Source organism: Leptodactylus fuscus, chromosome 6 (genome assembly GCF_031893055.1).
Source record: "Leptodactylus fuscus isolate aLepFus1 chromosome 6, aLepFus1.hap2, whole genome shotgun sequence".
Classification (NCBI taxonomy): Eukaryota; Metazoa; Chordata; class Amphibia; order Anura; family Leptodactylidae; genus Leptodactylus; species Leptodactylus fuscus.
The window spans coordinates 42,282,412-42,298,157 of NC_134270.1; the positions used below are offsets into that span (position 1 = coordinate 42,282,412).

Sequence of the window (15,746 nt, forward strand, 5' to 3'; positions counted from 1 at the left end):
GGAAAATCCCTTAAAATGGAGACAATTTAAAGGTGATCTCATCAAAATAAAACCTTCTTTAAAGATGGCAGATCTGATCACTGTGGGCCCTAACCCCTGATCAGCCTGTGTCCTCCTGTACTGGGGATCCTCATTGCAGCAGCTCTCCACAGAGGGAGGGGGTAGTAAAGAGCAGGGTACCCCTACTATAATATCCACATGACTCGGCGTAAACACTCCTGTAATTTAGCTGACAACGTGCGGCCTTACACCAGTTTTATTTTGCTCTGCAGCGTTCCTGTCGGATCAGCTTTGTAGTAATAGTCATTATATCTACGGTGACCAACTGTTCTCAAACCAATTCCAAGGGATTATGGGATTTAGTGATGTCATCAAAGTAAACAATATAGATATTACTTCTGTTAACCAGTGCTGAGAACAAAAGGAAACGCTCCCCCTTGAAGACTCTGTTGTATTAACCCTTTAGTGCTCAGAGTGAAGCTAGAAAATTGTAAACCTCCTTTTACCACAATATCATTTATATATGGCTTATATTAAATAAGGGTCTCTTTAGATGAGTGTTCTGGGGTGACTTCGTGTTGTGGTAAAGTCCAGGGCTATGGAGTCGATAGGCCACATCCACTGACAACAACTCCTATTTTTCCAAATCCATACTCAGACTCCTTTATAAGTGTCAGAAGCAGTAAAAGCCCTCTGAGGGTATGTTCACACATCAGTATGCCATCCGTCCGTTTGAATTCAGTTTGACACTTCAAAACGGACTGATGCACATACTGATTGTATACTGATACCTTTTTATGCTGATAGCAAACGTTCTCCATCCCCTAGAGGAGAGATAAGGGGATTAAAAGTAGCAATTGTAAACAGAGTAGAGCTAAGGAGGACACAAGGACATTTATTATATCTCCTTATCTCTATTCTGTTTACAATTGCTACTTTTAATCCCCTTATCTTTCCTCTAGGGGACGGACAGCGTTTGCTATCAGCATAAAAAGGTGTCCGTGTACAATCAGTATGTGCATCAGTCCGTTTTGAAGTGTCAAACTGAATTCAAACGGACGGATGGCATACTGATGTGTGAACACAGCATAAGGGTAAGTTCACACAGAGATTTTTGGTCAGGATTTTGAGGCTGTATCCGCCTCAAAATCCTGACCAAAAAGACGGATCCCATTGAAATAAAGAAAAAAAAAGGAAGCGAGATGCTCATTCTTCAGGCAGTTTCACCTCACGATTCGGCCTGAAGACACTCCCTCCTCCTGACTAAGCCCATTCATTGGGCCTAATCCGGAGTGGAGTGCGCGACTGGAGCAGTGCATCGGCATTCATTCACGGCTACCGGTTTTTTGGACCGGAACTTGAGGCAGCCTCCACCTCAGGTTCTGGACCAAAAAACCCTGTGTGAACTTACCCTAAGGCTGAGTTCACATGGAGTTTTTTGGTCAGGAAAAATCCGCTAAGGCGTTTTTTTGAAGCACATCCGCCTGAAAAAATCAATGCAAGTCAATAAGAGGCGGAAAAAAACGTCTCAAAAAAGGCCTCAGAAAACGCCTCAGCGGTTTTTCCACCTCCCATTGACTTGCATTGATTTTTTTCAGGCGGAAAACGCCTGAAGAATGGACATGTCGCTTCTTTTCCGCTAGTGAATTTTTCTGCTAGCAGGAAAAAAAAAAAGGCGTTTTTTGGAGGGTGATTTTGAGGTGGATTCCTCACCAAATTCCTGACCAAAAAAACTCCATGTGAACTCAGCCTATGGCTACGTCCATACATGGCTGGAATCTCCTCTTCCGATCCCATTGTGTGTAGTAACTATACATATATATATATATATATATATATATATATATATATATATATACTAGCTGGTACCCGCGACTTCGTCTGCGGTGATTGTAGCAGTGGGTATATACAGGCGGGGGTAAGGTTTTTGTACTGTGTATATGGTATGGGATATGAAATGTAACTTTGTATCTTGTTTTTGCTGTTATTCAGAGAATACGTGAGACTTTTGTGTTGAAGGTAATTTGTATTTGAGCTGCTATATATACGGTGTTGTGAGAAACTTTACATAGTGACTTTGGGACAGAAGTATTTGAAGTTAACCCTTTCCCGCCGATGGCATTTTTTGATTTTCGTTTTTGACTCCCCTCCTTCTAAACCCCATAACTTTTTTATTTCTCCGCTCCCAGAGCCATATGAGGTCTTAATTTTTCCTGGGACAAATTTTTCTTCATGATGCCACCATTATTTATTCTATATAATGTACTGGGAAGCCGGGAAAAAATTCACAATGGGTTGGATTTGAAGAAAAAATGCATTTCTGCGACTTTCTTACGGGCTTTGGTTTTCCGGCGTTCACTGTGCAGCCAAAATGGCATGTCCCCTGTATTCTGTGTTTCGTTACGATTCCGGGGATACCAAATTTATATGGTTTTATTTACATTTTGACCCCTTAAAAAAAATCCAAAACTGTTAAAAAATTATTTTTTGAAAAGTCTCCATATTCCGACAGGCGTAACTTTTTTATACGTGCGTGTACGGGGATGTATAGGGCGTCTTTTTTTGCGGGAACGGGTGTACTTTGTAGTTCTACCATTTTTGGGAAATGTTATTGCTTTGATCACTTTTTATTCAAATTTTTAGCAGAATCAAAACAGTGAAAAAATGGCAGGAGTGCCTCCTAGAGAATCGTTAAGGTGAGGGGCAAAGTGGTAAAGTCTATGTATATGTGATTGTGTGGGGTTAGGGGCGAGGCTGGAGAGGGCAATATGAATTTTGTGGCTTGCTATGGTCCAAAGTGTGTGAGATTGCAGAGATGGTGGTGTGAGTTTGGGTTTTGTGGGGGTCCTGGCACAAACGTATGTGTGCTATTGTGACGAAAAGTAGCCTATTGTTTAATCGAGTGTAATAACTATGTTTGTGGAAAATTTCAGCCAAATCGGTGGAGCGGTTTTTGCGTGATTGACCGCCAAACATCCGAACATCCAATGGGTCCTGGGAAAAACGTATGTGAGCTATTGTGACGAAAAGTAGCCTATTGCGCAATCGAGTGTAGGGACTATGTTTGTGGAAAATTTCAGCCAAATCGGGGTCCAAAGTGTGTGAGATTGCAGAGATAGTGGTGTGAGTTTGGGTTTTATGGGGGTCCTGGGAAAAACGTATGTGCGCTATTGTGACAAAAAGTAGCCTATTGTTTAATCGGGTGTATTAACTATGTTTGTGGAAAATTTCAGCCAAATCGGTGGAGCGGTTTTTCCGTGATTGAGGAACAAACATCCGAACATGCAAACATCCAAACCCACAAACTCACAAACTTTCACATTTATAATATTAATAGGATATATATAATTAAAAATAATTATTTTATTTTCATGAGAGAGTCAGTAACTTTTTTTTTTTCTGAATCCACTCAAAGCTGGCCCAGACTGACTACACAGCCATGGTAGTGGCAAGTTTGTTACTGAGCTTAATGGAGGGAAGAGACTGAAATTTACAAAAAAAAACATGGGAATACATGATAATATATATATATATATATATATATATATATATATATATATATATATATATGTGTATATATATATCTCACAAACACCTACACAATCCCGTGCTGCTTCTCTAATGGTCCCTGCTGGTATGAGCTGTCCTACATGCACATGGCTTCTGCTGCCAATGACTGAAGAGGTGACATGCACATGTGCTCCATGACATCACTGAAGGACAAGTGTAGTCTAGTAGGGACCACCAGAGCAGTAACGCTGAAGCAGCAGGACATTGTGCAGGGGAGTATAGTCTTTTTCTTCTCTCTCATCACATTCCCTGATGCTGGCAATTGGTTATCAATCACAATATCATACACAACCCATGGGCAGGTGTGGCGCGGTTTTTGGAAGAAAACAGCAATGTGTTTGTAATCCCAGACAATCCCTTTAGGATGCATGGTTACATAACAGCATAATCGTGCGATTGCCACGTCCCCCAAAAAATTTACATGTGATCTAATTTTTCCATTTACTTTTAAGATCATTTGTAAAGAAGATTCACAAACAGAAGATGACAAAGTGGGAGACCATCTTTACCCAAAATCGGGTTATACCACAGCACATACAAAGATGGAAGCAAAGCCTGGGGGATACGGTTGGCTTTCAGATATTCCTTGGTACCCTGGAAGGAATCCCCAGTAGACAGGTGAGCTGAGTAAGCATGTTTGGCTTGTGGTGTGCATTATAGATACAGTAAGTGCTTGCATTGTATACTAAATTACTTATTAATACTGTTCTTATGGTCTCAATATTTCAGTCCATATATAGTCCTCACCGTGCCACATAAAACACAATGTCTACAGCAGGGGTGCTCACACTTTGTCAGCATGTGAGCTACTCCTTTAAATGGCCAAGCCCTAAGATCGACTGCCCACTTCTTGTGGGCCGGGGCGGGCCTGTTGGCGGAGCTGGACATGTGGGCGTGGCCGCCCAGGCATCCCCGCTGTCTGCTTCTTCACAGCGCAGGCTGAGAGTTATCTCTGGACACTGGCAGGCTGGGGCTGCGCTGTGAAGAAGCAGCACCCTGGCTCCTTCCATTCCTAAGAGCGGCCTGCAAGTGCTTGTTCACAGCGCAGGCTGAGAGTCATCTACGGACACTGGCAGGCGGGGCTGCCGCAGCCCCGCCTGCCAGTGTCCAGAGATAACTCTCAGCCTGCGATGTGAAGAAGCAGACAGCGGGGATGCCTGGCTGCATCCTGCAATCGACCCATACGTCCATTGCGATTGACGTATTGGGCACCCCTGGTCTACAGCCTAAAGGTCACTATACACCTTTAACCCTTAAGTACTATCATGGTGTCTATCATACACATATCATTAGGACGCCACAATAGTACTTAAGGGTTAAAGGGAATCTGGTCTAAAATGCCACCCAAACCAATAACCACATTAGGGTATTTAATAGTCATAGAAACATAACTTGTTGCCTCAAACCAGTGAAGTGATGCAGGGAAAATCATCTTTTTTTTTTTTTTTTTTTTGTAGATTGTGAGCCCCATATAGGGATCACAATGTACATTGTTTCCCTATCAGTATGTCTTTGTAGAATGGGAGGAAATCCATGCAAACACGGGGAGAACATACAAACTCCTTGCAGTTGTTGTTCCTGGTGGTAATCGAACCCAGGCCTCCAGGACTGTAGTGCTAACCACTGAGCCATCGTGTTGCCCCTCTATCTTTTTTTTTTTTAGGATATGTAAGGGTAAGTTCACACAGGGTTTTTTTGATTGAAACCTGGTTCCGATCCAAAAACCGGGTAGCAGCGACTGAATGCCGGTGCATTGTACCTGCATCCAGCCACGTACTCCTCTCCGGACCTATGTTTCTGTTTCCTGTTCCGCATCATAGCATTACATTGCAATAAGTGTGTGGTTCAGCTTCACAGTAGTACAAAATACTCTTATGTCGAAGCGCGGGGTTATCTGCCGGAATCAGAAGTTACTCTGACTTTGGCAGCTTAATCCCAAAGATTACAGTATGTGAGTGGTTAGGGACAAGATCGCCTCCCTGTTCAACCAATCAGCAAAAAATCCTTTCTAATTTTTATTTTATTTTTTTTTTAAAAGCATAATGTAAACAAACATTAGGTATCGTCATGTTTTTATATGTCTGTGCTATCCAAAAAGTATGGTGAGCTTGGTAAAAAAAAAAAAAAAAAAAAAAAATCTCCATGTGCGAATTAATGTGTCACCTCGCTTTCTCTAAAATAGCAATAAAAAGTGATACTTACCAAGAACACCACCAGTAACAACTACAACTTTCCCTACAAAACAATAAAAATTTTATAGATGTCAGAATACAGTGACCTCAGGCAAATTGAAAAATGACTTTTTAGTCTGAAGCCCCACGTTATGGAAATGCAGCTTTGTTTGCTGCCGTTTATTAAGCCAAAGCCAAGAATGGTTATAAAAGGAATGGAAAATATCTAGGAAGTTTTTATACTTCTACCTTCTGCTCAATCCACTCCTGGTTTTGGCTCAAAAAAAACACTGCAAAGTCTGCCACAAAAAGAAGCTGCGTTTCTGTGGGGCCTCAGCCTGTTTTAGTAAAATTAGTAAAGCATAACAAAACGTACAGTATATAAACATGTTATTGCTGTAATCGCAGTTGCCATGTCACTTTTCATGCAGATCGAACACAGAGAAAACAAAACGCAAAAAATAAGGATAGAATTATAGTTTTTTTCTTATACGGATCCCCCAAAAATGTTAATAAAAGCTAATGGATAAGTTATATTCCCCATAATGGTGCTGGAAACTGGAACTACAACTTGTTGTGGAAACAATAGGCCCTCACGTATCTCTGTCGCTAAAGAAAAATAAAAAAAGCTATGGATTTTGGAAGGCTGAGGTTGAAAATATGAAAAGAGTTGCAGAACATTAATGCCCTTTTCACATCTGCTTTTGTATTCCGTCTGGGGGAGTCCGCATGGGGACCCCCTTGAACGGAATACCAAATGCAAGTGCAAAACACTGTGCTGTAAAAGCGCACTGACCCCATAGACTATAATGGGGTCCATGTGCTTACCGGCAGATGTCCACAGGGATCATGCAGACAGGATAGTAGTTCCCAATCTACTTTTCTGTCTGCATGATTCGTGCGGACAGCGTGCAGCAAGCACACGGACCCCATTACAGTCTATGGGGTCCGTTTGCTTTTACAGCACAGTGCTTGCAATTGCGTTTGTATTCCGTTCGGGGGGTCTCCATGCGGACTCCCCCAGACGGAATACAAAAGCAGATGTAAACCAACTCTTACGCCCAAACGCCTGCATAAGGCTATTCAGGCACCGCTAAAGTTATATTAAACTACTTTAAGAATATGTTACTCTTATCTATCGTGCACGGTGGGCGGGCATTCAGGGTTTGACATCATCTTCAGCCACGCCTCCTCTTCCAGCGATGTCCTCTTATCCCGTCTTCCTCCGGCGCTTGCGAACTGACATTGATAAAAAAAATGGCGCGGTTTCCTGCGCAGTAGCAGTAGTAATAGTAGTAGCAGCATGCTACTGCGCATGCACCCGCGCCATTTTTTATCAATGTCAGTTTGCGAGTTGGACGGGACCCAAGGACATCGCTGGAAGAGGAGGCGAGGCTAAAGAGGACCCTGAATACCCGCCCCCTGTGCACATTTGGTAAGTTGAACATATTCTGTTTTAGGGTTTTATTTTAAATCGGGGTGGGGGGGGGGTAGATTAATATAACTTTAGTGGTGCCTAAATGGCCATTTTAAAGGCTATTCACACATATGTGGGGCTCTATCAGCATGATTTTGCTGATAGAGCCCCTTTAAAGAGATTAGTGACAATGACAATCAATTGTAATTCATTTTCTCACCAAGGAACTCAAAACACAGGCAGTGTTGTGTAGTAGGGGAGTCTACTAACTCCCAGGAGAGTAGTTAGTGCGATATTTATCCCATGTGTCAATAGCATTATTTTTACTTCACCATATGGTGAAAACATAAAATATATATATATATATATATATATATATATATATATATATATATACATACTGCAATGCAAAAATGAGGGTATTTTGGTAACCTTGGTTCCCCCCAAAAAAATAGCAATAAAAATTTATCAAAATCTTACGTACCAAACATAAGTACCAATAAAAATTTGCCCCGCAAATTAAGAGGCCTTAAAAAATTGTAAAAAAATAAAATTATAGGCATCAGAATATGGTGACCCCAGGAAAACCATTGATTTTCAAAAAAATGACGTTGTATTACCAAAGGCAAAAACCCTTATAAAACCAATATAAACATGATACCACTGTAATTATGTTCTATCGGACAAAGTTGCCATGTCATTTTTAATGTAGAGTGACCACTATAGGTACAAAATGCAAAATGTTGTAGAATAATTGTAGGCTTTTTTCACCCAGACCACCCAAAAATGTTAATAAATCTAATAAAGACATTCTATGTACCCCAAAATAGTGCCAAATAAAAGTACTACATGTCATGCAAAGTATAAGCCCTCACATAGTTGTGTCGTCAGAAAAAAAAAAAAAAAGTTATTCATTTTAAGAGTTGGGGAAGGAATCCGGTGTCAGGCATCAGTTTACTCCCCTCTCCTCATTGTGAACACATGCATGCTTAGCATATAAGGGCCAGTTCACACGGAGTTAACGGGCTCGCATTCTGGCACGTAAACACGTGTCAGAATGTGAGCGATCAAAACAGATCCCATTTAGAGATGAACAAGTACTGTTCGGATCAGCCGATCCGAACAGCACGCTCGCATAGAAATGAATGGACGTAGCCGGCACGCGGGGGGTTAAGCGGCCGGCCGCCGTCAAAGCGGAAGTACCAGGTGCATCCATTCATTTCTATGGTGCGTGCTGTTCGGATCGGCTGATCCGAACAGTACTCGCTCATCTCTAATCCCATTCATTTCAATGGGTCGTTACAGGTGTATATCGAGCGTAATTTTGCAAAATTATACGCCTGTAACGATGCATTGAAATGAATGGGATCTATTTTGAGCGTTAACTCCGTGTGAACTGGCCCTCAGAAAGTATGCATGTGTACAGGACATCATGAGTGTTTGGCCAAACTCTACTGAAGGTGTATGAGCACCTTCATGCGATTTTTAATCCTGGTTAAATTTCTCTTTACATACAGTACACACACATTCATTTACTGCTGAATAGACGGAAGATGTAGCAGAGCTGATTTTGTCATTTACTTGAGTTATATTAAACCATGGTTACATAGATGCTGTGATTTATCATTTATTGTAACTGTTCCAGGTCATAGTTCAGACGGGTTCATGGAACCTTACTATCCCTTCATAATCCCCTAATCTTATGTAATAGAAGAAATGTTTCATTGATCACTAATAGAAGAAACTGATAAGTACCAAAGGAACAATCCTTGTAAAATAATAAAAATATTCCCAGTAAATATAAGACCCTGATTCTGTTTTTCAGCCAGATCTATACCTAGGGTGAATAATGGGTGACTGTCTCTTTAAATAATGAGCTCGGATACAGCTCTGTAGGATGTGCTCCTATGGTTTACTAGATACCCCTGGGAACTTAATCTGAACTAAACTCTACATAGGCAGGATGAGTCTTATTCTCTGCGTATAAATAAGTCACCAATTATATTTACATTATGTCTGTAACTTAGAGACATCGGCGTTGCTGTGTAACCTCGTTTCATCATCATCATCATCATCATCTGTACGGCAAGAGCTATTTGTGTATAGCCAGGCAGTGAATGGTGACCTACAGTAGATTACACTATATATAGCTCATCATTAATCTTGTATGGCCACGTATATGAGCCGCACATGTATGAATAATACAACATACAATTACAATACAGTTTTCTGAGAAAGATTTCTACAAGATGTGTCTGTGGGAATTTTTGCCAGTTCATCCAGAAGGGCATTTGTGAGGTCAGTCACTGACGGATGAGAGGGCCTGGCCTCTAATCTCCATTCTAGTTTATCCCAAAAGATTTGAGTGGGGTTATCTTATGGACCTTGCTGCGTGCCTGGGGTTGGAACAGCAAAGGGTCTTCCTCAAACTGCCCCCATAACGTTGGAAGCCTACGATTGTCCAAAATGTCTTGACATGCTGAAGCAGTAGGACCCCTCACTGGAACTAAAATGCCTAGGCCAACCCCATGGAAAACACCCCATAGCATCCTCCCTCCTCCACTAAACCATATGGGTGCCACAGTGCAGTCAGGCAGGTAACGTTCTCCTGGCATTCGCCAAACCCAGACTCATCCATCAGACTGCCAGGTAGAGAAGTGTGACTTGTCCCTCCAGGTTTCCTCTTACCAGTCCAGTGTTGGCATTGCGCTTTCTACTAATCCATGGGGTGTTCACCATTGTGCTTGGTGATGTAAGACTTGTATACAGCTGCTTGTCCACGGAAATCTACCCAGAATTGCAGGCTGCCCATTGAAATCAATAGGCGGTTTGTGATGAATGGGCATGCTGGGTCCTCCAGAGCTGAACGCAATTTATAGGCCGGGGCCACACGTGGCATAAACCACAAAAATTGCTGTGTTTTACAGTCCTTGTACAGTGGATTGGGATTCTAGCGAGTCCCTTCCACACATTGCTGAAAAATATGCATGTTTTTGGAAATCGCAGCATGTCAATTATACATACGGAAATGCCAGCGGTTTCTCTATGGGTATAATGAAAGCAGAAAGTCCGCAGAGGAAACCTTTCCAGACTTTCTGTGAAAGGCACTGAAAGGAAAACCATAAAGTATTTCTGCCATGGTTTTTCCCACAGCACTTTTTCGCTGCGGCCTGCTAAGTTGGGTGCTAACCTTAGAAGGATTGTAGACTCAGAATATTCTAAAGGGTCTTTGAAATTGGGTTTTGAAAACCATACAACCATTTAAAGTGTGTTAGACACTGCACATATCTGCAAGAAAAAAATCTTCCAGATATCTGCATATCTAACACTGAGTATTGGCCACTTACGCTATGCACTCCAGCACTCTGTATGGTCTGTATGTAGGATACTCATACTATACAGAGAACTGAGCTGGATGCAGATGGCTCCGTACACTGTATAGTCTGTATGTAGGATACTCCTACTATACAGAGCACTGAGCTGGATGCAGATGGCTCCGTACACTGTATAGTGGCTGGGGGCCATTACTGCCACTCGGCTCCCATCGATGCCTCATTTCTCAGCATTCGATATATATATCTCAAATTGTTGGCAGCGAAGTGGCTCCATAACTCTAATGCTTCGAGCTGCTGGTGATGTAACATTCTCTACAGAAGCTGAGAGGAACATAAGAGCCCAGGAATCATTGTCAGGCGCGGCTTTCATCGCTGGAACTCCACACTTCTCTCCTCAATGGTGTTTACTGATCCCACATAGCAATTATGCAGCGAGAGGAGAAGTGACGGGAACTAACACTGCAATATTATATAACAAGTCCGCTCTGCTTTGTGAAAGCAACAAAACTGGTGGCGAAAATATAGAATATGCTTCTATTAAAGGGGCTTTACAAATAAATATGGTTGCATTCTTCCAAAGTAGTGTTACTGCTGTCTGCTGGTTGGGTGTGGTATTACAGTTTATCCCTGTTCAGTTCACTGGAAATGAGTTGCATGGACTAGAATGGTGACGCCATTTTTTTCCCCCTGGATTATTAGTTTTTTAAGATTTTTTTTTATACCTCATACACACTGGCGTATTCTAGATCTTTGTTGTGCAGACACATAATACAGCATCCCCTACACACAGCACTTTAAGGGGGGTATATGTTGTCTCACAGAATTACCATACATAGTCACTTGAGACTTCATGTGATATGGATTGATCATGTTGAATTTCAGCACCCAATTCTTTTGTTCTCAGAGGACACCAGCTATGTTCAGGGGTGTCTGGCAGTGGCTAACTCTCTCTCCCCATTGACAATACTTGCATGCTCGGCTGAACATATTAAACGTGTATGGGAGTAGTAGCTGTTGGCCAGTAGCTATTGACAGTGTATGGATATCTTTACACACTGTTTGTTGGTATTATTTGCAGGACTGTGGAGTCAATAGGCCAGACCATTGACTCTGATTCCTTCATAAATGACTGACAGCCATGGTCAGGCAGAAGCAGTAAAGCTCCTCTAAGGCTGGGCTCACATCTGTGCATGGGTTTCTGTTTGGGGGATCCACTTGGGGACCCTCCAAACAGAAAACTAATCTGCATAAAAAAGCGGTTACCTTAGGAAACCCGCGGTCATCATAGGCCCGTGATGGCGAACCTAGGGCACACGAACCTAGGGCACGCCGAGCCCTCTTTGCTGGTACGCTCGCCGTCGCTCGGATCACTCATTAACAGGGAATCTGGTACAGGATTTCCCGTTATTAAGCGATCCTTTCTTTCAGCTGTCTACAGGTGCAAATGAAAATGAGGAGGACACCCGGTCTTCATGGGACTTAAGGTAAGTATAAGTGTGTGTGTAGACTGTGTGGAGGGGGGGGCTACTGTGGAGCATTTAATACTGTGTGGGAGGGGGAGGAGCTACTGTGGAGCATTTAAAGGGGTTCTACCATTAAACACTTTTTTTTTTTTCTCCTTGACACGTCGAAATAGCCTTAAGAAAGGCTATTGTTCTCCTACCTTTAGATGTCTTCTTCGGCCCGCCGTTCGGTTAAAATTCCGTTTTTCGTCGGTATGCAAATGAGTTCTCTCGCAGCACTCGGGGGCGGGACTCAGCGCACAAACAGCACTGGGGGCGTCCCCAATGCTGCGAGAGAACTCTCCAGCGCCGCCTCCATCTTCTTCTGGAACGTCCTCTTCATGCGTTTTCTTCCGGCGCTGGGGTCACACTTGCACAACTGCGCAGTCGGCTCTGCCATCGGGCCGCAGGCAGAGCCAAATGCACATGCTGGCGGCCACGTTTTTGTGGCCGCTTACGCATGCATGCGCAGTAGTTGAATAGCGTAACTCACTCACAAAGTGAGTTCCTGCTTTCAGCACTTCATTAGTATTTGGACGACTTTCATCTGTTAATATTTCAAGCGTCTGCAATAACCGGATGCCTATAGAAAGGTTGGTGGTTATTCATGTGTTTGTGACAGTTGTCCGTACAACCAACCAAGCTACCGCAATTCATTTCAGATCAGTGATGATAGTCTTATATCTAAAGTGTATGGTCTGCTTCAGTCCTGGTGGTATCTTGGCTGTGGATGCTTCACCTTGTATGATTCCTCAGCAGTAGTGTACACATACACTTGACCTTGTGATATCCATCTCAGCTCTGCAATTCTGAAGCAAAGCTCATTAATGGCCTCCATTAATCCTGAATACGTTAAGGATACATTTATGTACCATCAATTTACAATGCAAGTACACAGTTTACAAACCCGGGGCTTATACATGGCAGGAAATATAACAAGTGTGTGAGGCAAAGCTCCCGGACAAATTAACAATCACGTTTCTATGGTCTTATCAAAGATTTATAGCGATCCCTGGGGAACTCGGCCAGATTACAATAAATGAGAGCACTCCGTCCTTTAAGATCATCCCTGTGATAGGAAATGATTTACTGGGCTAGTTTTTATTTCCTGCCTTTCTGGTACAATATGGAGGGAGATGTGCTCTGCTCCTCCCTTCCCTCTTTTTAACTTCTTCATTACTCTTAGTGAGAAGAGAAGACTTGCACCTGCATTGTGAAGGTTTTTTTAAAATTATTTTATTACTTAACATAAAAATTTTAAATGAATTAGAATTTTGTTAAACAAGGGACAGACTGAATTTGTTACTAAAATCATTATGCAAGCCTAAGGTTTCGTTCACATGACTGATGTTAATGTCCGTTGCTATCTTCCATCATAGGATGACAGAAACGGACATTAAAGTGTTGCATGGACATTCCCATTGTTCTGTGTCCATTCCCATTGACATTATTGTTAACAACATGACAGACACTATCTTTCTTCATGTTTGTTTAAGCTGGGTTCATATCTTCACTCGTTCGGGGATTTCGTTCCCCATTCCACTTGAAAAATGCGGCGAGAAAAAGACTTTTTCGGGTGGAAACCCAGTAGACCCATTATCGTCTACAATATGACGTACAGTCTATATTTCCATGGGTAACTGCTTTTTAAGTGGATTGGGTTTCCACCTGAGTGCAGGTGTGAACTGAGTATTACTTATATAACGGAAGATAAAGTCGTGCATGCAGGACTTCTTCTGTTACCAAGGTAAACAAACATTACAGGTGGCGCTGGAGTCGGTTTATCGAGCAGCAATGGGGACGCCCCTATCGCATCTCCTGCGAACAGCGCAGCGGAAATCACTTCCAAAGGTAGAAGACGAATAGCCTATGGACAAAATCAATGGGGCGTAGCAAAGATCAAGCAGAATGCTTATTTTTTCCAGCGCCCTGCTCCAGTCTCTGCCTCCCGTTGCAAACAATGAGAGGCAGAATCACAGCGAAATGAGTGTGAACATCTCCTTGCAGAGGCTAGACATGCACCAATCGTAACGTAATGTTATATCATAGCAATATGATATCTCTGCATATTTTATAAGCTGGCCATATTGCTCAAATAACTGTCCCTTGAAAGTAAGATGATCACAAAGTATACCAAAAATCAGCAGTAATCTATAAGTAAATTCTGCAACAAGTGTTCAATTTCCCTACAACGCCATCACAGGAAAAACAAAGAATTGCATGCTGTCCATTGAAATCAGTATGCTGTCTGTAATGAATGAGCAGGCTGGGTCCTCCAGAGCTAGAGACTATCTTTGTAGCTGCTCTCCAATTTTAGAAGGATTCAGAATTTCGGAACAAGGTATTTAAAATTGCCTGTGTGCAAGAAACATTCTTCCAGATATCTGTATGTAGTTTCGTTAATTCAGAGTCACTTAGATTTCGATGCAGATATTCTTTTGAGCTTACACTTGGACTTTTTATGACCCAGTTTTTAATGGAATTAAAATTTTAATGAAATATTTAATTGTATAAACCGGAAAATTGCGCAAAACATGGCAAAGATTTAAAAATGACGGTAACTTCTTAGGCAATAAAAGTAAAACGCCTTATGGCAGCATAATTCAGGATTTCCAATAGTGGTTGAGACTAGGTAGGTGAACAGGATAATTATTGGAAAATTACACCTTTTTTGTCTGAAGAAGAAGAGACGCTGCAGCAGCTCAGATTTAATATTGATTTATTGCAGGGCATTGTGTTCAGTGATGTCAGCGACTTTGCAGCTGTCTCTTACGCTGTGGAGCGCACACCTTGTGCCCTTGAAGCTTGCTGCTTCAGCTCAGAGTCATCATTTGCTATGTCTCGTCTGTGTTACCTACGTCTATACTACACCTGCATCCCTGCCCCCTATGCTTTATTATTACGTAGCCTAATATAGCATTGAACTTTTTTTTTTTTTTTTATCATCATTTTTTGACTGTTTGCCGGGGGCCATGCTGTACCTTCACATGCCTTCCATATAAATCTGACATCAAAAAATGTAACACCAAGTTCCATCACATACCATTTCCTGGAGTTATTCTCCCCTAGGGACTTTGTTTATAGGGGAGAATATCTCTGTATACACATATCATACTTGGATAGAGAGTCATAGGGACTCCATGTGCACTGTACAGGCTCCATGAACATCTCTGCTGTAGGTTCGATATGACATCAAGATATCACTGTGAGATTTGCCTTATAACAAAATCGCATCTCATATACCTTCAAAAATAGAAGACCGGCACCTACCACTTGTGCAGTAGGCTTCTAGGCACAACTTTGCCTCTGATTAACTTTCACCACTTATAGGGTATGTTCACATGTTCATGTTTAGATTAGGTTTTTCAAAATCAAGTAAACTTAGTAAGAAACTCATCTATTTTGGATCCGGAAAATCTGGTCCACACATCAGCGGGATTTCCCATCCCAGTGACTCCTTGCATGATAGTGATCTAAGGTGCTAGGAGCCCCCACCTGCCCGAGGCGTCACTCTCCCAAATCAGATAAAATGTAGGACGGCAGAGCTTTACAGTCAGAAGGGCGTTCCTGACAGTCAATCAGGAATGTCCTTCTGCCTAGCAGCGCCTATCGCGCTGTAGAGTGTGAGCGGGGAGGAACGCCCCCTCCCTCTTTTCACAGTGCTCATCCATAGACGAGTATTATCAGGAGGGGAGGGGGGCGTTCCTCCCCGCTCACACTGTACAGCGCGATAGGCGCTGCTGTGGAGAAG

At 42.3% G+C, this 15,746-nt stretch overlaps 1 protein-coding gene across 1 annotated transcript in view; it reads left to right on the forward strand.

Annotated features, from left to right (window-relative positions):
- The window catches only part of NPHP4 (nephrocystin 4), a 213,498-nt gene that overhangs the window by 5,585 nt on the left and 192,167 nt on the right, over window positions 1-15,746 (forward strand). Inside the window, exon 2 of the mRNA XM_075279781.1 lies at window positions 4,023-4,188. Within this exon, the coding sequence (XP_075135882.1) occupies window positions 4,054-4,188 (135 nt within the window). The 5' untranslated portion in view covers window positions 4,023-4,053. The remainder of the gene's footprint in view (window positions 1-4,022; window positions 4,189-15,746) is intronic.